The following is a 26,526-nucleotide window of genomic DNA, read 5'->3' as shown; positions in this document are numbered from 1 at the left end:
GTGGGAGACAAGGAACAGGAGGAGTACGACAAGCTCACTTCAAACAGCACTATCTTAACCTTATTCAAGGATGACCAAGCCAATGCTGCCAAAGACGGCTGAGAAGAAGCCGCCAGCGGAGGAGGTTCCAGTGGATGGTGCAGCAAAGGCACCGACAGAGGGGGAGGCCAAGCCAGAGGCAGCAGCAGTACCTCCTCCAGAGGAACAAGCCCCAGATCTAGCACCAGAGGCCCCTGTTGAGCCAGCAGCACCCACAGTAGAGTCTGTCCTAGCAGAAGGAGCCCCAGCTCCGACACCCCCTGCTGAGGATGGGGCCTCTCCGGCAGAAGGAGACCCACCAGCCGATAGAGCTCCCCCTGCAGAGGGTGCCCCAGGAGAGCCTGCCCCGGCACCAGAGCCCGCCCCGGCACCAGAGCCTTCCCCAGCACCAGAGCCCGTACCAGAGTCGGAACCTCCTAAGAGTAGGCATTGATTTATTTTCCTCTAAGCTAGGGTCAACTATTAGGGGCATGGTTTGTGCTGTAATAAATACTGGGATTTCTTTAATGATGATGATAATAAGATAGAAGGTAAACCCTGGCTGTGGTTTCTGAGGGTCTGTTCTCCTTTTTACTGTTATTGTAAGGGGCAGTGTAAGTAGGAATGAACAGTGCCACCTTCATTGGTAAATCAGAGATGTTTGTTGTATGTTTTGTCTCTCTGTATTAAAACTCACAGGTGCAAAAGAGAAAAAAAGTTTTCTACTAACAGACTTTCCTGTGTTGTTGTTTGTGTGTTGGCTAGTAAAATGAAAAGGATGTTTATCAAGGTATTATGTTAGCTGTGTTCCTGTACTGCCCATAGCCGCCAGTTGGTCTTTCCCATTCAGTCTGAGCCTTTAAACACAGACTGACCTCTGACCTCTTGTACATGCCTACATGGCCCCCCTGTCTGGTTAACCTGTGACATGGGACCATGGGATCAGGGCCCGGGGGAAAGGCAACTCTGTAACTCAGCCTCTGATGGCTGTCAGCTTGAGCTTATTTTAGGCTGCTTTTGCAGGATGTCTCTATGTGCTATTATGTTGTTACATGCAAACTGTTAATGTGGTACAAATCAGCTATGACAAGACAAATTACAAATGACCTCAGTTCTCTCTCTTGATATTTGGAGGATTATTCATGAAATACATCTTTAGACTGTTGGATGTAAACAAAAAATGAGTGAGAGACTCTATTTGTTTCTCCATTGTTATTTACCCATTTTCTAAGAAAAATGGTGGCATGAACATGACATTAAGATTTATAGGGACTGAATGGTTTCCATAGTAGCATTGATGCAGCTAGCCCAGTATTGCAGCCTGGTCTCATAGACTAGATGTAACATAGTAAAGGTAAATCCAGAACACTGATATTAGTATGATATGTCACGTTTGGTATGGTTACCACAGGAGGTTGGTGGCACCTTAATTGGGGAGAACGGGCTCAAGGTAATGGCTGGAGCGAATAATTGGAATGGTAACAAACACATCAAACATGTGGTTTCCATGTGTTTGATGCCATTCCATTCACTCTGTTCTGGCCATTATTATGAGCCGGCCTCCCCTCAGCAGCCTCCACTGATGGTTACATAAGACAGATGGTTACTTAAGGGAAAATTAAAGTAGGGTGGTTGGTCAGGGTAGAGCGGTAGACATATAACGCAAATGTCTAGCAACCCAAAGGTTGTGAGTTTGAATCTCATTATGGAAAACTTCAACATTTTAGCAACTTTTCAACTACTTACTACTTTTGATCTACTTTGCAACTACTTAGCAAGTTAGCATAACGCGAACGTCTAACAACCCAAAGGTTGCGAGTTCGAATCTCATCATGGATAACTTTTGCATTTTATCAACTTTTTAAACACTTACTACTTTTGAGCTACTTTGCAACTACTTAGCATATTAGATAACCCTAACCACAACCTTAACCCCTTTAGCTAACCCTAGTACTGATCTAAAGCTTTAACCGAACTCATAAACTTAATCTTAACCCTAACCCCAAACCATAATCCCTTGCCTAGCTAAATTTAGCCAGGTAGCTAACGTTAACCCCCCAGCCACCTAGCTAGAATTTCTAACATATCATACCTTTTGCAAATTTGTAATATATTGTACGTGTCGCAAATTCGTAACACATTGTTCGTTTTAGAAATTCGTAACATATAATAGGAATTGTAATTCGTAAACATGTTATACGAAAAGGGTAATGGACATCCACAAATGAATACATACCATTCTAAATGGAGTGGCTCGGATTTGCATACCGAATAATACAAAATGCTCTAAGAACAGGTTGAGTATTGATGAAAGCTCTGTCATGCATTTTTTATTTAACCAGGCAAGTCAGTTAAGAACAGATTCTTATTTACAATGACAGCCTACACCGGCCAAACCCCGGACGATGCTGGGCCAATTGTGTGCCACCCTATGGGACTCCCAATCACAGCCGGTTGTGATACTGCCTGGATTCAAACCAGGGTGTCTGTAGTGACACCTCAAGCACTGAGATGCAGTGCCTTAGACCACTGCGCCACTCTGGAGCCATTCGGGAGCCTGCAAGGTCCATACTTAATCTCCAATGTGCTAGCTCCATGTCAGCTAGCCTGCAGGGGAGCTTAACACATGTGTTGTGGTAAGGTTGGAGATACTGTATTTCAGGAAGTGATGCTTTTATTGGAAGACCCTAGTTTACATGGCTGTTACATGTAGCAACACTACACTTTATCTGCAGCTAAGTTAAGCTGCCTTGATGCTGAGGCATCAGTGACAGGTAGCAGTAAATCCACAATAAAAATATCCTGCATTGACACCTGCTGACACTGAAATGTTTCCTTCTCTATTTTGCAATATGTCTTCTCTACAGTCACATGACATCTGTGACATAACATATGGAAATATTGATGTATTTTTTCTTGACATTGATTTCTTATTTAGACTAAAATAATGTTTCTGAAATCCCTCTCTCTTCCTTTCTTGTCTCTCTCTCTAAGCCCCAACCAGCGAGCCCGTCGGCCTGTGCGTGGATGACATCAGTGACACTACCATCTCACTGAAGTGGAGAACCCCGGAGCATCTGGGTTCGTCTGAGCTGGATGGCTATGGGGTCGAGTACTGCAAGGAGGGCTGTGAGTACTGCATTCAATATTTTGATCCCTGACACACACACACACACACAATATCTGGGTAGATAAGGAGGAGGATGGCATGAAAGCTGTTGAAGAGAGTATTTCAGTTAGGAACACACTATTTGAAAACCAACCTAACAATATAGAAAAACTCAAATAAATCCAAACAAATCCAAATGCAGCAACATTTCAGAGAGAATTGCCTGTTTTTTTTTATCTTGACCCTCTTACATAAAACGACATCCTCTATCATGCTAGCTGTATCACACTTTCCATGACGAGCCATTATCTAAAAAGCTTTGGTTTTAGTCTGACAACACCAAAGGCCTAAGTTGTCAAGAGTGGTTTGAGCCAGGGACCATTAGCACAATGCTTATGTAATTAAAGCAATCCCTTCAGGGCTGGCTATGCTGGCCAGCTGCACGTCAATGTTCTAACTCAATCCATGCAGGCAGCCCTAGTTGTGATGACATATAGGGATGGGGCACTGAGCCTTCTTCAGATGTTGCGTTTTGACACCTCTGTCTGGCCGTCTCTTGCCCACAGCTGATGAATGGGTGCCAGCTTTCGAGGGTCTGACAGAGAGGACATCTGTGATCATCCGGGACCTGCCGACTGGGGAGAAGATGCAGTTCCGTGTCAGAGCCTACAACACGGCAGGGCCCAGTGCACCTACCTCCCTAGCACAGGCCGTCACTATCCGCGAGATCATGCGTAAGCATTCCCCCATGATTGCCTAAAACGAATCCCAATTTTTTAATTTTACCCTCCCTCCCATACAATGAGCATAAAGTACAAACATGTACAAGACATAAATAGATTTTTTACCAGGGAAGTTCCTAAAACACTTGCACTGTAAGAGTAAGACATCATCAGTTTGTTCAAAACCGAAAGGTTGTAATGGAACGTGAGGTGTCCTGCTGTTGTCTCCTCTCTCCTATTTCTCTACAGTTTGAGATATTTAGCTGATGAGGCTTGAAGTTAGCCTCCACTACCCTACATGGATCTCAGGGCTCACAGATCATGTTTGGGAACACGCATACATTGCCAAGGTCATCAGCTATTTCGCTCTCAGCACCTAACAGATTAGTTGTGAGGTGTATTTTGAGGTCTCAGATGCACACTGAAGCCCCCGGCCTTTCCGCTTGCTGACAGGATGATACTATCACTAAGTGCTGATTGGCAGTAAGGAAATTCCACGGTAACAGAGTGACACTGAGACTCAGATTTTTCACTTTAACATGTATGTCAAACAAAAACCAATGATTGCAAAGTTAAACAAACCATACAACTCTATGCATAATGACTACGTTTAACATTTTCCATTGAAAGTGTTCCAAAAACACATTTACTTGTAGAACAGTGCAGATGCAAAGTTTGGCATCAGAATGGTGGCACAAACTCTCATTCTGTTACCAAACTTTTCATCTGCACTGTTATTCAAGTAAATGTTTGTTTGTAACATTTTCTGTGGAAATTGTTAAAAGTAGTTCCTGTGCATAGAGTTGTATGGTTTGTTTAATTCTCCAATTATTGGTTTTTGTTTGACATACATGTTAAAGTGAAAGTCTGTGTCACTGTTACCATGGAATTGCACTGAAAAGCACTTGATGTTGTCAACTCACGCTTACTACGACCTCACACGCGGCTTGTCAATGTACATGAACAGTAACTCATTGGATCAGTAATGGTGCCATCAAGCTAAACGTGATAGTTGAAATGTATTGTGGTACTCCCAGTCTCAGGGAAAAGTCTGAGCCATGAACCACCTTCTAGGGTTGGGCGGTATGCAGATTTTCATACCTTCATACCATTCCTGTACCATAGCGGGGTATACGGTATTATTGGCAGTGGACACAATGGCCGGTATTTTTTTCCCCAAAAAAATTCCCATAGTGGACACTAGCTAAATGCTAACAAGCGAACATAAACGAATTGCAAGGACAGACAACCCAGCCCATGAAGTCATATAACTACAGTACCTGAAAAGGCTAATCAGCTTGCTGCAGCACAAAGAAATGTTTGGCAGCCAGGAGTTTTATCCAGGAGGGGATTTGATTGTTTCTGCCATAACCAAGAAGCTTGATCTTGCGAGCTAGCCACTAAGTTAGCAAACCAAATGCATAGCTGGAGCCCTGAGCTGGAGATAATTTATTTGGCACATCTTAGATAGTGAAAACGTATAGTTATAAGCAGTGGTATAGCACACACCCCCGCGAGGCGGGTAGGCGCCGAGCTTTAGGGTACTGATGGCATTGGCATCATTTCAGGTAAACCGAGGGTAGGCTATAGCAAAGTGACTTTATTTGTTCTATTTTCTGCATTCCTACACAATAAAAAAAAAATGCTGTTCAGAGAACAGCAAAAACAAGCAATTGACAACAATTGACTCCAGCCATTATCACCTTGGCTGCTGTACCTTCATTCACCTCAGTTGATAAGGGACATAAATAACATTCTTCAGCAACATGTCTTACAGCAATTAGCTGCCACGCACTAGCTCAGCACCGGAATTCAAAACTCGAGTTTAGTTTCAAGTCAAAAAGCTGTTACCTAGTCAATTATAGCCATCTTCCACCTCTGCACTGTTTTGAGAAGAAAGTCGGGCTGTTCACCGCAGTCAGGCAAACAGCCTTCCCGCCCACTCTGAGGTGTCTTCCCTGTGGCTCAGTTGGTAGAGCATGGTGTTTGCAACGCCAGCATGGTGTGTGCAATGCCAGGGTTGTGGGTTTGATTCCCACGGGGGCCAGTCCAAAAAAATAAAAATAAATAAATAAATGCATGAAATGTATGTATTCACAACTGTAAGTCGCTCTGGATAAGAGCGTCTGCTAAATGACTAAAATGTAAATGTGTCTGCATGGTCCTAAAGCCAGCCCAAATTGACACCCCTGATTGACAGTATTGAAAATACGGTATACCGCCCAAGCCTACCACTTTCCCTGCACACGCACACCACAAAACTGTACCCAAACACTTTTATTTATTGACATCTTATGATATTTTTGTTAACAGAGAAACCCAAAATCTGGATCCCTAGAAATCTCCGCCAGACCCTCACCAAGAAAGTGGAGGAGACAATCAACCTTGTGATCCCTTTCCAGGTATGGGGTAGAGTACACCCTTCACACTCTATAGGATGAATGTACTGTATATATGCTGGTGCCCTTGCCCATAAGAGAAATATGTTGAATGACACAGGAACTACAAATTGCTATTTCCTTTTCTTTGGTGCACGTTGAGTTATGGAATGATGCTACCCACATGAACAAATATTACAGTTTACTTTAGAATACTAGTCCTACCTATCTACAGGTTTTGGAAAATTTGCTATTTTAGTATTTGTCCAGTAGGTTTCCTCAAGGAGAAAGCTCCCATTTGTATGTCAAAGATGATAAAACAAAATGACTGCAAAAACACAACATTAAATACTACAGTATACTACAGTCTGCAAAAATACTACAGTAAATCACGCTATGTCTCTTTATTCCTTTCTGCTTTTCCCTCAAGACTATAAATACATACAGCTTCAGTTTTGAAACTGTATCCTAGTAACACATGCAATTGACAGACTGATAACTGATACAGATTATCTTAAGCAGCTCAGAATGAGTAACTGCTAAAAACCACAAGCCAAGGAGTCTGGGCCACTGCCACATGTACCACCATCTACTGTATCTATTAGGCACACTTATCTAGGTTCAAATCTGCCATAAAAATATTTGAACAATATCATATTTCAAATGTCTTGGTCTGGAGATGTACTGAAATCATCATCACCCCTGGAACAATAATGATTATTTAGTAAACGTAGGTTACTGAGGAAAACCAATATTTCACACATACTAACTGACTTGTATTGTAGTCCTCCAGAATCTGGTTTAGTCTTTCTAAAAAATATTAGAATGTTTATGTTAATTTCCAATCTCAATTCTTTTTTATTTTAGGGCAAGCCTAGGCCTGTGATCACCTGGAGTAAAGATGGGGAGCCTCTGAACCCGAAGCAGGTCAGCGTCCGGAACAGTGACACCGACACAATCCTATTCATCCGCAAGTCAGAGAGGAAGGACTCTGGGAAGTACGAAGTCAAGCTGCAGATTGAGAATGTTGAGGACACAGCCAGCATCTCAATTCAAATAGTCGGTGAGGAATCCTCACAACTCTAATGGTTTTGAATAGAAATGGTTTATGATTGATCAGTGGCACTATCAGTTCCCTCAGAATGGGTTTATGCTGTATCTGAGTTAACTATGAAACTGACACGTTCCACAAGTGACACATCCCGCAAGCTGGTCCCATGATCGTTGGATATTGAAACAAAACCACACCTGTCCCTAAAATACAACGTAAACAAGTTTCTACGTGTACCCACCATGCGGTTTACATTTCTCTGTGATTGATTGAATTGGAGATTAAGGTAAAGTTATGGTACAGTATGTTGACTCGATAAATATTATTTCTTATCTTTAGATTTGCCTGGGTCTCCAGAGAAACTGAAGATCATGGATGTTTGGGGCTTTAACGTGGCTCTGGAGTGGAAGCCACCCAAGGACAATGGAAATTGTGAAATAACCGGCTACATGGTTCAGAAGGCTGACAAGAAGACCATGGTGAGAGTCAATGTGCTGGGCAGTGTCTAACATGAAAATGTTCTCCTCATTAATTTGTGCAAGAGGTTCATATATGACAGAAAACTAGCAATTAATATTGGTCAGACAATATTGAATGAGTAAGGTTATACACTGCCCCTCCCATGGCAGGTTCAGGAAAGCATTATCTATATTCTAAATGATGATTAGGCTAATATTTATTTTCTAACTGACACACAGAGGTCATCCCAGTGTGTGTGTGAGAGAGGGCGAGCTGCCTGATAATTATCTGTTAGTTCTCTGGCTGGGCTCAGAGTGAACTATGCCAAGCTCTGAGTGTTAGAACGTTGGGTTTAAAAACCATGCCATTGCCAAGGCAAGGTAGCTAAGCTCTCTGACACACGGCCATAATTGACTCATGTATGTACACTATGTGACGGGAAGAATGCTACATGGTCACCGAGGGGTATTTTACCCTCCCTTGTGACACACAGTCAGCCACAGCTAGGCAGAGAGCCTTTGTGAGCAAGGAGAATTGCATTCTGGGCCTGTTTGTTTGAGCTCCAACTGCCACCTTCCACCACCCCAGGCAGCCACCCAGAGCACAGCAAGCCAAGCACACCCTGTTTTTAGCCCCCAGCCTTGGCCTCATACTGGACATGGCTTGTCTGTGTAGTGATGGAAACCCATTGTACTTCTGAGCTGCAAGGTTACTGGCTAAATAAAAAGCTCCCTGTTCAGGTTTCACACAAGTCATTATTAGACCCAATTAATTTCCTCCATCTCACAATGGCAGGCTGTGAGATATGAGGTTATCATGTTACAAAGAACAATATCTCATTTGGATATCAGAGATGCCCCATTGCTAAATATAGCACAGTTGGGCCCCTTTGTTTGGCAAACATTCATAGGAGTTGGCATGCATTCTCATTCTCTCAAGACACGTTACACTGACATTGTGGTTTAGTTGTTCTGTACTATTTTGGTAGCCCTAAAATATGGTCTCACTTAAAAATGAAGAGTTTGACTAAAATATGGTTGGTTTTCAGGAATGGTACACTGTCTATGAGCTATATAGGCGAACTAACTGTGTGGTGGCTGATCTCATCATGGGGAATGAATACATCTTCCGTATCTACGCTGTGAACATGGTAGGCCTCAGCCTAGAGCCCTGCTTCTCAGCAGACAGTGCCTACATCCAGAAAACAGGTGGGCTCACATAACTGGCGCACCGTTCATGACAGTAATACCACCATGACATCATAACTATAAACAAACAATAGTTATACATTTATGTATGTAGGAGCAGCATTCATATGAAATTCATTAAAAAAACATCCCCTACTGCCACCTGTGTAAAACCCATAAACTTTCTGAACAAAAGTTGAGCGCTGCACCTGTTCATCTGTTCATCAGGTTTCGAATACAAGCCTCCAACCTACAAGGAGCATGACTTTTCTGAGGCGCCTAAGTTCACACACCCTCTAGTGAGCCGTTCAGTCATAGCAGGCTACAACGCCACCCTCAGCTGCTCTGTCAGAGGCATCCCCAAGGTGAGGTGTCCCTATACAAGTGAGAATGACAGAGACAAAGGCTATGCTGCTAACCATGAATGATATAGTGATTTATCACCATCAGAATGACCATCAAATCAGCACGACTATTACATTATCATCATGTCTGCTACTAGTACTGTAGGGGGACGACAAGCATGTCCTGACCAGTAAGAATAATGAGCCTTAGTTATAGCAGATAGACACTATTTCATTGTTTTGCCACATGCATTACTCTAGGTAAATCTAGTTCACATTGTAACCTCTCTCTCTCAGCCCAAAGTGACATGGTACAAAAATAAGATGGACATCTCCAACGAGGCCAAGTACCGTATGTTCAGTAAGCTGGGCATACTCACCCTGGAGATCCGCAAGCCCTGCTTATTTGATGGGGGAGTGTACATGTGCAAAGCAGTCAACGCCAGTGGAGAAGATGTGGTGGAGTGCAAGCTAGAGATTCGCCGTAAGTATCCCTAACACTACTCACTTTTTCTCTGCTGGTGAGCTCCTTAACACACCTGGCCAGCAAACCAACTGCCAAATCCATTATCAATCTTGTATGCTCAGTGGCTAGTTTATTAGGTACACCAGCCTGTTCACGAAAATGGTTCGCTCCTACAGACAATGAATCATGTGGCCGTGGCTTGCTATATAAAGCAGGCAGACAGGCATCAAGGCATCCAGTTACTGTTTGATTGAACGTAAGAATGGGCAAAATGAGTGAGCTAAGTGACTTTGAGCGTGATATGATCGTCGGTGCCAGGTGCGTTCCAGTATCTCAGATATGGCCGGCCTCCTGGTCTTTTCACGCACGAGAGTGTCTAGGGGTTACCAAGAATAGTGCGACAAACAAAAAACCTCCAGTCAGCGGCAGTCCTGTGGGCGAAAACAGCTCATTGATGAGAGGTCGAAGGAGAATGGCAAGAATGGTGCAACCTAACAGGCGAGCCACAAACAGGCAAATAACGACGCAGTGGTGTGCAGAATGGCATCTAGAAATGAACAACTCGTTGGTCCTTGACACGGATGGGCCATTGCAGCAGATGACCGGGTTCCACTTCCATCAGCTAAACACAAGAAGTGGCTCCAGTGGGCACGCCATCACCAACACTGGACAATTAAGGAGTGGAAAAACATTGCCTGGTCCGACGAATCCTGGTTCCTGTTGTGTCATGCTGATGGCAGAGTCAGGATTTGGCGTAAGCAGCTTGAGTTTATAGCCCCATCCTGCCTGGTGTCAATGGTACAGGCTGGTGGCGGTGGTGTAATGGTGTGGTGAATGTTTTCCTGGTACACGTTAGGGTCCTTGATACCAATTCAGCAATGTTTCCATATCCCGAAGAATTCAGGCAAAGGGGGGACTGACCCGGTACTAAATGGGAGTACCTAATAAACTGGCCTTTGAGTGTACATGGTGATTTTTACAGTTATGACCACCATAAATGGGATGTAATTGTCAAGGTTTCCAACTTCCTATGTACTTCACTCTGTTTCCTGTCTGGAACAGGTACCCTTAGTACATATGTGTGCATCAAATATGAAGTCATATATGAATGTCTGAAAATGTCATAATATATGAATGCTCCCCAACTCATATTTGAAACATGTTTTGGGGTTTCCTTATGAAATAATACATTTGGACATCAAATCTGAGATGGAAGAATTATACTTGTACGTGTTAAATGGCATGTTCAAATCTAGAACATGTATCATGGTAATCATAGTATGTTCTAGAGGGCAAATACAGTAAATCGATTCTTCCTATTTGAGATCTCATGTTAACATATACAGACATATCATTATGTCTTCATAAGGGTATATTAACTCCCTGACGGACCTTTGGAATGTACACTGGAATACATGTAAAGGTTCTAAATGGATCCTGCCACCATTACATGATCCATCTCCTCTGATGTGTCTCTCCTTCTGTCTGTAACCCCACCATGCTGTGTCCTGTCATGCTTCTACCTTTTTATTCCCAGCACCTGGCACTTTCCCCCAAGGTAAGCCCCCACACTCAGTAATAACTGAGGTCAATCCCATTATTATAGAACTGTTTCATTTGTGTTAATTAGAGAAGAATAAAAGGTGTGCCAAAATACTTAACCCTAATTGCTTCTGGAAATCACTCTGCATAAGACCGTCTGCTAAATGACTAAAATGTAAATGTACTATACATTGCAGTTTGTAACAATGTGCATTGTCCATCTCACTTAATTTAAGGTTCCGAGAAGGTAAAATATGTTATATGTTACAAAATATTGGATAATGTGAAAGGATAAGACATGTTTTACCTCATCTGTACACTATAAATTTCTGGAAAAATCTATCTTGATATTAACAAATTGAACAGGAGATGTTATTCTAATCCCAATGTTATTGAAGTAACAGTCATTTCCTCAGTGGTAAGACTTGATCAAATGTACGGATATTATAAATAATATATTTATATAGTCTAGAAATAAAATGTAAAAAGACAATAATTAGACTGAATAAAGTCTAAAATAGTGAAGTATTATCAGTCCTACATTGATCACCAACAGTAAGTTCTAGTATGTTTGATTTTTGAATTGGAAATATGATTCACGAATTAGACTAATTGCCTTGCAGCTCAAATCACCAAAGAGGAGAAGGATAAGCAGATGAACAAGGCCGATTAGATGTAAAGAAGCCGGTTGAAGATAGGGTGGATGTCCTGTCTCATCCTACACAGACCTCCACTGGGACCCTGGCCAGACTACAGCTCAATGTGACGAGACCAGAGATAATCCATTAGCTTTCATTTCCCTGTGTCCCACTACCACCCCGTTACGTGCACATGTCAATCTTCCCCGTTCCCTGTTGTGAAATCATCTAACATAGGTCATCCAAGACATTACATTCATCCACATTGGGTTATTGTACCTTTATTTATTCCATGGAATAATTTGAGTAGCAAAGGACTGCATTGTTTGATTCACTCTGGCATCCTTTGTAGAAAAAGGTAATTGAGTATTAGTGGCAAAGATCATTTGTTTTATGTATGAAAAATAAATGCAAAGCTTTGTCAACGGGCAGTGGGCACCCCTTTTATTCTCACTTATTCAAATGCACATCTATCCCAGGTTTCTAGGGTGCCCAATCATACTCATATTCCCAGCTGTAAACTGGTTATAATGCAAATTAAGTAAACCACTAACCCCTGGTGTGGCCTGTTCGCTAGTGGGGCGTTATAAAACCCCACCATTGTTTAACATGGGAAACAGACAGTGTACAGGGGTTAACACTGAGATGAATACACAGGTGGAGCAGCACTCGTGTGGCTCATGCTGCCCTACCCACAGAACATGATCACTATGAGGTCAACAAACAGTTGATGCTCTGGCGCTTGAATGCCAGTGGGAATGAACAAAAGCTGCTGGGTATTAATGTAACAAAGCCTAATTAAGGCCAAAAGAGGATACAGCAATATGCTTAATGTGTTTGGCCCAGTGGGAGGTGTGGGGAGGGTTGGAATTGCTGGAATGTCCCATTCCCCCTGTGGCTGCATCGCTGGGAGGTGAAATGTTTGGCCAAGCCAAGCCACGTCCATTGCCAAACAGGGTGTGAGAGGTAAGGCTGCTCCTGTTGGTTTCTGAGGTCCACTGCCAACCACCTACCTTCATCCACATGACACATTTTTTACCCATAATGCAGTCAAACCTTTCCACACACCGGTCAGAGGAGCCAATTGGGAGAGGTGCCAGTGCCCTGTGGACCATTTATAGCCCTGATGATTTCAACAGCACCCTTGAGTGGCACTATGGTCAGTCAGTCAGACAGAACCTAACCCTGTAGGCAAAGAAAAACCCTCCTGATAAGTCCTGATGAGGTCAAAATCAGGCCAAAATCAGGCCAACTCAACTGTGTGTCACTGTGGGGCAAATAAATTATACAAATGAGTGAGAATGTGTGTCAGAAATCTTGTACATAAAACATTGTTTTTTTTAAGCAACTGGTTTTATATGTTTTGGTTTACAAAAATCACAGTATACAGTACATACTGTACATTCCTCCCACAACTGGTATCAACTAAAGGCGTGACTTAAATTCAGTGATACTGTACAACCAGATGTATTTACAAACAAAGCCTACAGTTCAAACCAAAATAACAAAATATCAATAGCATAAGAACACACACCTTACAAAGCACCGCTGGTAGCCACTAAAGTTGAAGAGGTAGCTTCCGTGGTTTGACAATGCATCCCATTCTTGATTATTGGTTTTTCTATCAAAAATAATTGACATATGGATAAACAGACAGCAATACACACCGATTTGGAATTTGCACGTAAGGGCTTCAAACATCTCCAATACAATCTGGACAGTTGGTTGGGGTTAAAATTACACTCAGTCAAAACATTGACAAATCCATACAAAAATAAGAAACTTTGTGATATAATTTCAAAATCCAATGAGCTTCATAATGTGGACACATTAACAAAATGTTGAGGGGAGTCTAGGCTTCCCTACATTGCCTAATTTCCTGAGCGCTCACATGAATTGCACATGTGGGTACAAGCTCCTAGGGTGTGGTGGGGTGTAGGCACCATACGAAGTCATGCTCGTGCACATCAAACAGATATTCCCCTACAGTCACACATGATCCAATAAAATGTTTCATAGTAAAACATTATATGTTGTTATTATATCATAATATATACCATGATATCCATTACACCGGCTACACTGCTGAGCTGTGGGATTGTATGCGTCTTGATCAAAATGAATGGGTTGTGAGCACCAATGATGTCTATATATATATATGTTACTACAATGCGATCTGTCTCAGAGAACAATCCAGAAATGAAGGCCTTTGTGTGGCATCAACATTCAGCTCCAGAGGCTTAGCTTGCACTTGGTACATGCTGCATTCACCTTTCAAAGCCAACTTCCTGACACCTGAAATAACCTTGTCCATGGCCCAGACATTCTGCTCCTCTTTAAGCAATAAATTAGAACGATTCTGGGGGTAAAGCACAGTTCAACAAAATTATTTTCAGTCCAAGAGACAAAACAAAAAGTCATAAAAGCCTCCACAACAACTGGGAAGACTGTTGTTAAAACAGTGCTCTCTTCCATTCCCACGTGACATCCAAGACTCTATCACTCATAGCGAGGAAGAATTGTTGACACTTATTGTCAAAGATAATAAACATTTAAGTCATTGTCTTGTAACTCTTGAGGAATGAATACAGGTCATGTGAAGATACATGAACAGATTCAGTTGGCTCACATTGGGAGGGCTGAAAATGCAGCTTTCAGATTATATTTAACACATTGTCAGTACCCCTTAATTTAAAGCCGCTGCCATACAATTCTCATTTCAGTTACTTTACATTCTCATATGAAAAACAACCCTAGAATGAGGATTATGATTACATTTGCTACATATACAAATGAATAGCAATTATGGCAAGGCTTTAAAATCGACAGACCAGGGAATGACAACAAAATAAAACCTATAGCTAGCTACAGGTAGAACCTACAAAAGGATGGCACATAGATCCTTGCCTTAGCAAGAGATGTGACAGATTCATTCAGGCTTGTAACATCTTGATAATGAGTTTGCTCTAAACCAAGAAGCAGGCACTGGTGGCAAAGTTTCCTCTTTTGTTACATATTTGACAGCCAGTTTTGTGTTATCACACAGGAATCAGTTCTAAATCCTGAAGGGCAAAACAAGTGTTAGCCAAAAGTCTCAGGTCTCAGAGAAGTCTAATTTAATGCCAGATTCCCTTTTTGTGACGGTTGAGGTTCACACAGTGATTAAAGAAGTGTTTCCTGAATGATTTGTGTGCAGGGACCCTGCACATGTTTTGTTGTGTATCACAAACCTTTCTTTTTGTTATAGTGTCCAACACACACACACACACGCACACGCACAAACAAACAAACACAGATGCACACACACAGCTGAAGAGTTTCTCAGTCTTTGATGGGAGGTATGTTGTATGCGTAGTGGACCAGAGGGAGCCCTCGGCTCTGGCAGAAGCAGGCTCGTCCACAGGCCTGCACCTGGTCGGAACTGTCGGACACAAACGAGTCCCCCTCGTCAGCGTACTCTGACTGGGCAGAGAGGGTGCCGCTGTCTGCCCAGTAGCCCTCCGTACGCTGGCCCGCTGCCGCACCAGCCGAGAGGGTAGGGCAGCTGTGGGACTTCACCAAGTGTCTGCAGACTGATGATGAGGAGGAAGAGGTCCTGGCGTGTAGAGCCGCCTCGCAGCACTCACACATGACTGTTTCCCCACAGAGCTGGGAGTACACCCCACAGTCATAGCCCAGCCGTGTGGAGGAGTCCCCGTCCCCATCCACGACCCCAGAGCCCCCTGCACACTGCCCAGCCTTCACCCCCCGTGCCACAGCTCCATGGCCCCGCAGCCGCAGCCAGTCCTCTCGGAAGGCGGGGCTGAAGAAAACGTAGAGCACGGGGTTAAGGCATGCCGGTAGGGGGAAGAAGATGAGCGTGACGGACTTGGCGATCTCAGGGCCCCCCGCGGTGCCAGACCTGGCCAGTAGAGGGGCGAAGGAGAAGGCTGCAACAGGGCAGAAGAAGATGCAGTTGGTGAATATGAGCCATGCCACGTGGCGTACGGCCCCTGCCTGCTCCTGGTCTGCCAGCTCCACCCTGCCCAAGCCACAGTAGAGCTGGGTGTACACTGCTGCTGTGAACAGGTAGGCCAGAGCGTTGAGCAGCACCAGGGCCACAGTGACCCCCAGCGCAGGGCCCTCACCGCCAGAGAAGGGTAAACAGAGAGGGGAGGCTGAAGGGTCGCTGGTACTGAAGAGGGGCAGGCAGGCGGCTGCAGTCGCCAGGAGTCCCAGGAGAGCAGCAGCCAGGGCGAAGCGTCTGTCCCCGACCCCCCTCTCGCTGCTCCTCCTGGGCGAGATGACCTTCCCCAGGAGCCCCCTCACCGCCACGCTGCGCTCCACAGCCGCCAGGGGCAACAGCAGAACCGCCCACTCGGAGGAGAACACCGCCAGGGCCCCTGTCGCCCGGCAGCCCACCCCCGTCTCCCACCAGACCCCAAACTCAGCGAAGGAGCCCCAGGTGGCAGCATCCAGGACAGTGAGCACCCCCACATAGACCCCAGTTAGCAGGTTGGTGAGGGCCAGGAGGCCAACCAGCAGCCTGGCAGGGGAGAGGGCCAAGGCCCGGCGGGAGAAGGTGGCTGCCAGCACCAGAGTGTTGAAGATCAGGGCCACCAGGCAGATGAACCACACAGTCAGACGGATCATCCAGTTGCCCAGGAGGTGCTCACAGGGCTTGAAGGCTCCTGGAGGAGAGAGACAGAGTCAGCCTTCAGTTAGTAAAAGATGTGATGATGTACACAATTCAATGCTGTAGATGACAATAAAGTGACTGTGGTTTACCTGGAGAGGGAGAGCAGTGCATTACCATCGATATCCTCTCCACTTCTTCTCCACCTAGAACACAAAGATTCATTAGCTAATCAATTTCAATAAACTTTTTATCTCTCCTCTGAATAATACTTGTTTATGTCAAGAGTGGTCTAATGACCAGTCATGACTGACATAATTTACCTGTAACCTTCTTGATGTCCTCCTCATCAGTGGAAGATGTTGAAGAATCACATCCCACAAATGCACAGCACTGGTAAGCATAGGGAACTGATACTGACCTGTAGACCACAATAGGACCATTATCATTCAAAGTGTTGCATGACCCCAACCTCACAGTTGGACTTACGTTTAGTTACTGTAAGTGAATTGGGTTTGGCACTACAGTGAGTTCACATCTAGTTCAGGAAAGTGTGAGGTCATTTGGATGAATTACTAGGATTCTGACCTGAGTTTGGGGAGGCTCTTTGCAGTAAATACATTTTTCATCTGCAGGTTTCCTGTGAGTTTCAATTGGTTCAGGGAACTCAGTCCAGTTGTTGGAATGCTGGTCAGCGAGTTTAAACTCAGGTCTCTGAAACAAACAGGACATATTAGCATACATACATTCCTGGAACACACTACTAGCATATGTACACATATGTTTAAACAGTAATGTATTTGTTATCCTGACTTGTATGAGAACGGATTTAGTTTTTACCACAGTATAGTGTCCTACTCACAGGTTTGTTAGCACCGTCAAATAGAGGAAAGCATCTCTGTGGATGGTTTTCATTTCATTTCTACTCAGGTCCCTGCAGGAAAGAAAATTACTTAATGATGTGTTCAGAATGAGGGCAGCAAATTAAGCATGCTTCTTTAAATGAGCCTCTGGCATGAGCTAGTGAAAGCAGAACTGAGTTCATTTCCAATGAGATCTACTTAGGCCCTTCACCTTTAAGCCTCAAGGTACTATAGCAGTGGTTCTTAACCTTGTTGGAGGTACTGACCCCCACCAGTTTCATATGCGCATTCACCGAACCCTTCTTAATTGGAAAAATGGCTCTCTTCACCTTGAATTCAGCGAGCGTTGTGTTCTTGTATTGTCCATCTCCATGCAGCTTAAGGAAGTGTTCTCTTAGTTTTGCCGGTGCTAGACTAGAATTGCTCAACTTGGCATTGCAAATCATGCAGTTAGGACGCTGACTCTCATCACGTTCCGTTATACATGTGAATCCATATTGTACATATTCGTCCGACCACTTTCTTTTTTTGCTCGACATAGTTAGTATGAAGGGATTAAAATATTAAGAAAGAAATCACACGACGTACCATCACGACAGTCACAATTCGACTACTGAGCGCGCCAAATTCCCAGCAGCACAGATAGGCCAAGCGATGTTGCGTGATCACCTGCAGCCAATGATGGCCAAGCGGGGCGTGTCATCACGAATCATATGAGTCGGGTGTGTGTCTTGACCTCCGCCGAACCCCTGAGACTGACTCACCGAACCCCTGGGGTTCGATCGAACCCAGGTTAAGAACCACTGTACTATAGGCTGTGTGTGTGTGTGTGAGTGAGTGTGTGTGTGTGTACTCACAGCAAGCGCAGGGCAGACAGACCCTGGAATGTGTCCCTGTCGATTTGCTGGATGTGGTTGTGCTGCAGGCTTCTATAATTAGGGCAGAACACAGAATATACACTCAGAAAAAGATAGAAGGTGGGGGTCATCTTGAGTGTAATGTTTAAAAATGTGTTTGTGCTCTTGCTCACATTCCCAAAAATATATACCATACTCACATTTCCTGCAGCTTTAGACAGCCCTGGAAGGAAGGCAGCTCCTCAATCTCATTGTAGGACAGGTCTCTGATGAGCAAAAGGATGAAATAATGTAATCTGGAATGTCACCAGCATTTATGTGAACTAGATTAATAAGGTAGGATAAGGGTGAGAGGTGAGGTTGGGGATACTTACAGAGTCCGCAGCACCTTGAGATCCTCACAGAGCTCAACCGGTATGGCAGCAATCTTTGTGCCTGTCAAAGTACTGAGAAAGAAACACTCTGATTTAATTACCACTGACAAACTGTCTCACTTAACCTCAAACAAGGCAGAAAAAAATCTAAATCACTCACAATCTGTCTAACACAAACACATTCATTCTAACATTGTTGGTCAGTGTCAGTTGTGTATGTTGATGTAAAGCGTGTGCTGTATTGTGTACTCACAGACTCTCCAGGTTGTTAGTCCCAGTGAGACAGGGAAACTCCTGCATCATACTGGCTCCACGTAGCATCCTGAAACACATACCTCACAGGGTTAGAATACAAACAGGTATAACACACCAGAGACTAACTTTAGTCTGAATAACTGTCCACTTGTAACATTAGATCATGGTATGAAATAAGCACCAGCGATATTCAGTGTATTGTATTACATGGTGATTAAGTACACTTTTATTGTAAATCAGTTCATTCAGAGATCCTTACCACACCATGAATACAATGTTCAGAGTACCAGACTTGGTTTTCTAACAGATATGGACAGGGACTTACAGGGAGTGCAGGTCAGACAGGTTCTGGAAGGCTGAAGTTCCCACAAAGGACAGGGGGTTGTCATACAGGTGGCTGGGGAGGATAAGAGAAGAGGACACTCACAGTAAACTCATTTACTATGAGAGAATGGCACCATCTTCTGGACAAGTATCTTCTAGGGCCCATGGTAAGTCACTATATTATTAGCTTGATGCTGTCAGTCAGTCACTATATTACCAGCTTGGTGCTGTCAGTCAGTCACTATAGTACCAGCTTGGTGCTGTCAGTCAGTCACTATATTACCAGCGTGGTGCTGTCAGTCAGTCAGTCACTTTATTACCAGCGTGGTGCTGTCAGTCAGTCACTATATTACCAGCTTGGTGCTGTCAGTCAGTCACTATATTACCAGCTTGGTGCTGTCAGTCAGTCACTATAGTACCAGCTTGGTGCTGTCAGTCAGTCACTGAGACAGTTATGTGTGTAAATATGATAAACTGTACATGCTAGTACAGTGTTTCCCAACTCCAGTCCTGGACTACCTCCAACAGCACACATATTTTGTAGCCCCGGACAAGCAGACCTGATTCAACTGGTCAAATAATCATCAAGCACTCAATGAGTTGAATCAGGTGAGTTTGTCTGGAGCTACAACCAAAATGTGTGCAGTTGGAGGTACTGGAGGACTGGAGTTGGGGAACACTGTGCTAGTACATGAATGTGTGAAGGCTCAAGGTTCTATTCTATAGTATTTGTTGACAGTAGGACTGGTTTTGAAGTATGGCCTTACATGGTGCGGAGCAAAGGGTTCTTGTGGAAGGCTCCCTCAGGTACGGCTGCTATGTCGTTGCTGTGAAATCCACTGGAGGAAAATTCAAATATACACAGTGAATATTATTCTAACCACAATCTTTGGAATGAAGGTGGAATATTAAATGTGCAACGATACAGTTGCAAGAGCTGAACGAGAAGAACAAGATACAAATTGTGATTAGAAAAACAGATGGGTCCAAATTAAGTAAACTGTTATAGTTGCCAATATGTAAATGACGACTAATTCTGTACACGTGTGCTCCTGATTTCTGCACTTAATGTGGCTAATTCCAGTTTTCACCATTAGACGGCATCTTTCAATCTAATGTGTGTCAATTATTTGACTGAAGGTTTAATTGCAAATTAATCTATACTGCTGTCATAAAACATGGTAAATTCCATATCTGTTCAATATTGTTTTTCCATCAGAAGTATGAAAGGACACCATCTGGAGAACAGTTGTGACTGTCCACATGAAACGTGAAGTCAAGATCTATTGTTCAAGATGTCCCAGTGACACTGTGAAAACAAAGGCAGGTAATGTACCTAATGTGCCTGCATCTTTTATCTAGTAGACATGTCCCTTATATCCATCACAAGTTCAAGGGATCAAGAAACCATTGTACAGGAACATTAAGACAGCCTCTCTCTCTACTACAGCTCTGACAGACAGGAGAGGAGTGCAACAAAGGTAAGGAAAACAGACAGAGGAGTGTATTCTTGGGGCCACTATTCAGACCCCATCATTAATCTCTCAGCTCCCCCTGCCAAGGTTCACAGTTCCACCGAGACACATCAACAGCTCACATTTCTACAAAAACACAGCAGCCTGCACGCAACCAGAAAATGATATCACCTCTAGGCCACATGCCGCTTACTGACTAAACAACCTAATCCCTCAAAGTTGACGTTTCAGATTTAAAAAATCTCACTAAGGGAATCTGTGTACGCATGTGCATCCCTGTGTGTGTGTGTGTGTGTGTGTGTGTGTGTGTGTGTGTGTGTGTGTGTGTGTGTGTGTGTGTGTCGGTATTGGTGTGTGTGTGCTTCCATTTGTGACTGTGTGTGTGTTTGTGTGTGTGCATGTGTTTGTCATGGGACAGTACTCACAGCTCCTTCAGTTTGGGCAGTGCCTGGATTGCTTCTGGGAAGGTCATCAGGTTGTTGAAGTTAAGATCCCTGAGGGGCCAAAAGGAGCAGGGAGTTTCATAATCATTACACCACACACCACAGCACACTCAATCATACCGCAACCATTCACTAGCAGCGCTGTGCAAACATACAGTCACCTTAATGATAGTAAAGTATTGATCTTCCAGTTTCAGGCACGACACTATAAAACATTATCTTGAAGGGATATCCGGCGTTCACGAATAGCCAAGTGTACTGTAGATCCCATGACAGACTGGAGTGCTCACATATAAGTGTACTGTAGATCCCATGACAGACTGGAGTGCTCACATATAAGTGTACTGTAGATCCCATGACAGACTGGAGTGCTCACATATAAGTGTACTGTAGATCCCATGACAGACTGGAGTGCTCACATATAAGTGTACTGTAGATCCCATGACAGACTGGAGTGCTCACATATAAGTGTACTGTAGATCCCATGACAGACTGGAGTGCTCACATATAAGTGTACTGTAGATCCCATGACAGACTGGAGGGCTCACATATAAGTGTACTGTAGATCCCATGACAGACTGGAGTGCTCACATATAAGGTAGGCTCCTATGGTAAGTAAGACAAATATTTTTATGCTTTATCAGTGTCAACGTTGTGAGTGAGCGTGACACTGCAAAAATAATTGTAACAGCCATGGTACATCTAATATGGCTGCTGTTAAACCATAGGTCAGAATGTCTCTGTCCTCTCCGGACTAAATATGTTGTGTCACTGTTCAGGCTGGCGACGCAGGAGGAAGCGAACAATGGGAGGGTAGTGCAGATAGCCATCATGGACTCCGCTCCATTTATCCTGGAGCAATTACAGGAGGAAGTGGACACACTGACGTCCCAGCCGCTCTGGGTGTGTGTGTGTGTGTGTGTGTGTGTGTGTGTGTGTGTGTGTGTGTGTGGGGGGGGGGGGGGGGGTGGCTCATACACACTGTTAATGAGTTTGTATTCAAATGTACTTACAGCGTCTCTAGGTTCTCTAGCCCTGTGAAGCAGCTCTCCCCAATCTCCTTAATTCTGTTATTATGCAGATGCCTGGAAGATAAAGGATATATTTATATTCCATTCCCGGCTCAAAATAGACTTCACTGTTGCAGACGAGCCAAAACGGACATTGAACAACAGAAGGAATATGTATAGGATATCTAGTCTATGTGATTGAACATGCAGGGAGGTTTTAATAGGGGTCTGTCTGGGTTTTTAAGCAGGATATAATATAGCTATTCTTAGTGACATACAACACACATAAAACAAAATGCTCAATCTGCCACATGGCATCTCATCCTTTGTGGATGAACAACACAGCACTTTTCACATCTCCCACACTCCCTGCCTGATAGTAAGACCCAATTCAATCTATTCATAAGGTAAATGACCTCTGCAGCTATCACCAGAGACCACAGTGATTGGTAAGTCAGGTATCATTGTGAGTGCTGGTGTGTCGAAGCCTCATGGATTCAAGGTATTTTCTTCCTGTTTATTCTTGCCAGCCACTAGGGACACAGCTCTGTCCTATTTCCCTCCAACTGGGCCCTGCAGCAATAGCATTTTTATTGTGTGTGTGTGTGTGTGTGCGTGCGTGCGTTTGTGTGCGTGTACATGTGTGCATGCGTGCATTTGTGTTTGAAGTGATGGCTTCATACAGTGTGTTGATATATTTATCAAAGAATTTCATTTGACTTGGAGTGGAATGGATTTGAACATCTGCAATGTTTGAATGGTAGAGAAGTGTAATCTGATGGCTTGTTCCTTTGACACTGTTTAAAAATAACTGTCTTTCATAATAAAAGTGGAGATTGTTCTATTACCCATGATTCCATGATTCTACATTTTCTTCTTCCAACAGATGTAAATTGGGGCGGCAGGGTAGCCTAGTGGTTAGAGCATTGGACTAGTAACTGAAAGGTTGCAAGTTCAAATCCCTTAGCTGACAAGGTACAAATCTGTCGTTCTGCCCCTGAACAGGCAGTTAACCCACTGTTCCTAGGCCGTCATTGAAAATAAGAATTTGTTCCTAACTGACTGAAGGTTAAAAAAAAATTTTTTAAATAATAATTTATAGAAAAAAAGAAGAAAAAATCTCCACCAAAAACAGCTCGGATCTGTGCTATATCTGAATCTACAGTATACTATCAATGAGTTGAACCCCCCAAACTCTCCCCTGAGGGAAGGAGCACAGAACAGATCCAGAACAGCACCAAGATCACACATGGGTTTAAATACTATCTTGAGATTACTGAGCTTGCCTGACATAATGGAACCAATAGAATAATCACAAGGAGTCCAAACCCTGCCCCTCTTGCACTCCAGAGAGACTAGAGCAAACGCTAAACCTATTTGAAAGATTTCAAATAGTATTTGAACCCAGGTCTGGAATAGATAGATCTGCAGCACTCACAGCACCACCAGACTGGAGAGGTTGGCAAAGGCATTGTTGGGGATGTGGGTGATGCGGTTGAGTGCCAGGGTGAGAGCCTGCAGGTTAGCCTGGTGTCTCATGGGGCCCACTGGGACCTCAGTCAGGCTGTTGTCATCCAGCCAGAGGTGGCGGAGCTGCTGCAGGCCCTCAAAGCTATCCTCAGGCACCGTCGTGATGTGGTTGGCATCCAGACGTCTGCAGAGGGAGGGGGGAAAAGAGATTTTAGAAACCATTATCTTACTAGTTATGTCACACCAATGTGTGAATTCTGTCATACATTCACCACCATGAACATTCTCACGTTGAGGACATCTCATATTGATACAGCACATAACGAGAGAGAGAGAGACAGAGAGAGAGAGAATCAAGGGCCATGTAAGGAATGGTATTTATGAGGTATTTCTATTGCCTCAGTAGAAAAACATTACACTATGGTCTTCCATTTTTAACAGCTTTCCATTGCCCTTACTCTTATCAACTGCAAATATTTGAATGAGCCATTGGATAGCCTACTACATTATAACGTATGTATAGTAAGTAAGGTGTTACTATAAAAATGTGAATTTTATTCTTCTTCTAAATATTCTGCATTTATTTCTAACTATTTAGACTGTTCTGGTGAGAACTATAAACAGAAGGTTATAAATAGCTTTGGTCTACAATCAAGGTTTCTACTAGTTTTGTATTTGGCTGGTGCTGCACATTCTGTTCCTCATTCATGAAACCTGCTCCTTAATGTGTTATCACAACATTCACTCTCTCTCTTGCAACAAAAGCTCTGTCCCTTTGTTATTCCACTCTTCCCTTCACAGACTCCCTCTAAGTTTCACTCTCCTCTTCCCTCGCTCTCTTTCCACCGCCATGACTCCATATCTCTCTCTCCCTCTAAATTCCCTACGAGTCTGTGTTGGAAGTAGAAAGGCACGATGATTGACATCTAACTCTCAAAGGCATTATACAAACCCAGCTAGGCTCTGCCAAAAAATATTACTTCAGCTACAGACCTTAACCCCTAAGAGAGAAAAGACTTGTGCAAAAAAGAGAAGGAAAAAAGAAGGGGAAAACGTGGGACTGAGGGAAAGGAACTGGAGGTGATAAATGGCAGAAAGCTGGATTTTCAGCACGTCCCGGACCAGGCTTCCAGCTGGATCTCATCCTACACTATTCACAGTCAGAGTCAAAAGAGGCACAGGGAAACAAAGATGGTGTAATGCTCAGTCATAGTCCCTCAGAGAGTGACATGCAGTAGTCACAGAGAGTCACTAAGTTAAAGTCAAAGGAAAGAGACGCTGAGGAGCTGGGGATTTGGAAACCAGTGCAGGGCTCTACGCGGACCATTTTTACAAGGAGCACATGTGGGCGCCTAAGTTGAAAAATGTAGGCGGACACAAAGACATATAGGAGCACAAAGAAAAATATTTGAGGTATTAAAGCTAGAATCCTTAATTTTTCTAGGCACATTGGTGACTAAATTCATATTCCAGGTCGCACAGCAATAACTAAAATGGCCGCACTGTAGAGCCCTGCAGTGTCTGGGAAACATAACAACCCACACACATCCCTTTCAAACCCATACAGGCAAAAACCAATCACATAAATAAATAGATGATGTCTCACTGTTGGTAAATGCAACGTGGTGGGGGGTAAAGACAGCATGGTAACCAGATGGTTATGTGTGAGCTGTGTAAAGGTTAGTGCAATGATGCAGACCAGTCTAGAGGAAGCTAATAGGTCAATTGGATTGTAGAGTGAATGCTTCCCATTGTAAATGTCATGATTATGCTTACGATGTCCATTTGAGGAGTTTTGCCATTTCAAGTCTCTAAAAGGTAGGTGTGTGTGTGTGTGTGTGTGTGTGTGTGTGTGTGTGCACAGTCGTGTAATTCCAGATGGGTGAAGAGATAGGGGGACTCACAGAGACTGTAGAGAATAGAGGTTTTTTATAGCTGTACTTGGAACAGTCTTCAGCTGGTTATTCTGCAGCATCCTGAGGGAGAGAACACAGTTTTATAACCTGAACTATGGTCGCACCAACATGCCTCCTCATTACAATTTCTGCACAACCAAATCAAATCACATTTTATTGGTCACATACACATATTTAGCAGATTTTATTGCGGGTGTAGTGAAATTCTTGTGTTCCTAGCTCCAACAGTGCAGTAATATCTAACAATTCACAACAATACACAAATCTAGAAGTAAAAGAATAGAATTAAGAAATATATAAATATTAGGACGAGCAATGTCGGAGTGGCATTGACTAAAATACAGAAAGAATAGAATACAGTATTTACATATGAAATGAGTAAAGCAGTATGTAAACATTACTAAAGTGACCAGTGATTCCATGTCTATGTACATCGGGCAGCAGCCTCTAAGGTGCAGGGTTGAGTAACCGGGTGGTAGTGGGCTAGTGATGCAACCAGCAGTCATGTGGTGCGTACGAGAATGAGAAGATCAGCTCTGTAACAAGTTAAAGTGTGAACACAGTATGAAAATGTATGCACTAACTACTGTAAGTCGCTCTGGATAAGAGCATCTGCTAAATGACTCAAATGTAAATGAACACAAAAGGATTACAAAGTGTTGCAGCCTCAGCCTCTTATCTCTGTAAAGAGTCAAAGTCATTGACTCTAACTAGCACCTCAGGCTTTGTTTCATAAGCTTGTGTATGGGTTCGGGGTGAAGTTGAGTGTACAGCATGCATTACAGTATACCTGACTGTGGGGAGGATGTGTGTGTCTCTGAGCACACACATTTGTGTATGCATGCGTATCCCATATGAAAAAAGAATATAGTGTATACTATGGTAGGAATAGTATAGTATTCACTGTAGTGTATTTGCAATCTTTACTCACTGTATTGTTTTTGCAGACTGAAGTCCGCAAAAACACTACATTGAACTGTAGTATTTACAGTTTACTGTAGTATACACAC

At 43.5% G+C, this 26,526-nt stretch overlaps 2 protein-coding genes and 1 non-coding gene across 11 annotated transcripts in view; 2 read left to right on the top strand and 1 right to left on the bottom strand.

Moving 5' to 3' along the window:
- The window catches only part of LOC115167118 (myosin-binding protein C, cardiac-type), a 36,682-nt gene extending 23,472 nt beyond the window's left edge, over positions 1 to 13,210 (top strand). For 7 of the 9 annotated variants that reach the window (XM_029721220.1, XM_029721223.1, XM_029721222.1 and 4 more), the window contains 10 exons: positions 3,013 to 3,147; positions 3,694 to 3,861; positions 6,163 to 6,251; positions 7,095 to 7,290; positions 7,618 to 7,757; positions 8,786 to 8,945; positions 9,153 to 9,289; positions 9,566 to 9,752; positions 11,272 to 11,292; positions 11,900 to 13,210. In XM_029721220.1, coding sequence (XP_029577080.1) covers positions 3,013 to 3,147; positions 3,694 to 3,861; positions 6,163 to 6,251; positions 7,095 to 7,290; positions 7,618 to 7,757; positions 8,786 to 8,945; positions 9,153 to 9,289; positions 9,566 to 9,752; positions 11,272 to 11,292; positions 11,900 to 11,949 — 1,283 coding nt within the window. In that variant the 3' untranslated portion in view covers positions 11,950 to 13,210. The remainder of the gene's footprint in view (positions 1 to 3,012; positions 3,148 to 3,693; positions 3,862 to 6,162; positions 6,252 to 7,094; positions 7,291 to 7,617; positions 7,758 to 8,785; positions 8,946 to 9,152; positions 9,290 to 9,565; positions 9,753 to 11,271; positions 11,293 to 11,899) is intronic. The other 2 variants (XM_029721221.1, XM_029721226.1) reach the window with 1 other exon arrangement.
- LOC115167761 (U7 small nuclear RNA) lies at positions 6,469 to 6,523 on the top strand. Its single transcript, XR_003870559.1, has one exon. It is a non-coding gene; the product is annotated as a U7 small nuclear RNA (small nuclear RNA).
- Positions 13,211 to 13,245: 35 nt separating the features above from the next.
- The window catches only part of LOC115167119 (leucine-rich repeat-containing G-protein coupled receptor 4), a 30,348-nt gene continuing 17,067 nt past the window's right edge, over positions 13,246 to 26,526 (bottom strand). Inside the window, exons 4-18 of the mRNA XM_029721229.1 lie at positions 25,505 to 25,576; positions 23,569 to 23,784; positions 22,134 to 22,205; positions 21,103 to 21,171; positions 19,970 to 20,041; positions 19,204 to 19,275; positions 18,877 to 18,945; positions 18,624 to 18,695; positions 18,450 to 18,515; positions 18,250 to 18,321; positions 17,392 to 17,463; positions 17,118 to 17,243; positions 16,853 to 16,950; positions 16,682 to 16,735; positions 13,246 to 16,584 (exon numbers count right to left, since the gene is read on the bottom strand). Coding sequence (XP_029577089.1) covers positions 15,236 to 16,584; positions 16,682 to 16,735; positions 16,853 to 16,950; positions 17,118 to 17,243; positions 17,392 to 17,463; positions 18,250 to 18,321; positions 18,450 to 18,515; positions 18,624 to 18,695; positions 18,877 to 18,945; positions 19,204 to 19,275; positions 19,970 to 20,041; positions 21,103 to 21,171; positions 22,134 to 22,205; positions 23,569 to 23,784; positions 25,505 to 25,576 — 2,551 coding nt within the window. The 3' untranslated portion in view covers positions 13,246 to 15,235. The remainder of the gene's footprint in view (positions 16,585 to 16,681; positions 16,736 to 16,852; positions 16,951 to 17,117; positions 17,244 to 17,391; positions 17,464 to 18,249; positions 18,322 to 18,449; positions 18,516 to 18,623; positions 18,696 to 18,876; positions 18,946 to 19,203; positions 19,276 to 19,969; positions 20,042 to 21,102; positions 21,172 to 22,133; positions 22,206 to 23,568; positions 23,785 to 25,504; positions 25,577 to 26,526) is intronic.

The sequence above is a fragment of the Salmo trutta genome, chromosome 29 (genome assembly GCF_901001165.1).
Source record: "Salmo trutta chromosome 29, fSalTru1.1, whole genome shotgun sequence".
Taxonomy (NCBI): Eukaryota; Metazoa; Chordata; class Actinopteri; order Salmoniformes; family Salmonidae; genus Salmo; species Salmo trutta.
Note: the sequence above shows the minus strand (reverse complement) of the source record. Positions and strands in the feature narration are given on the sequence as shown.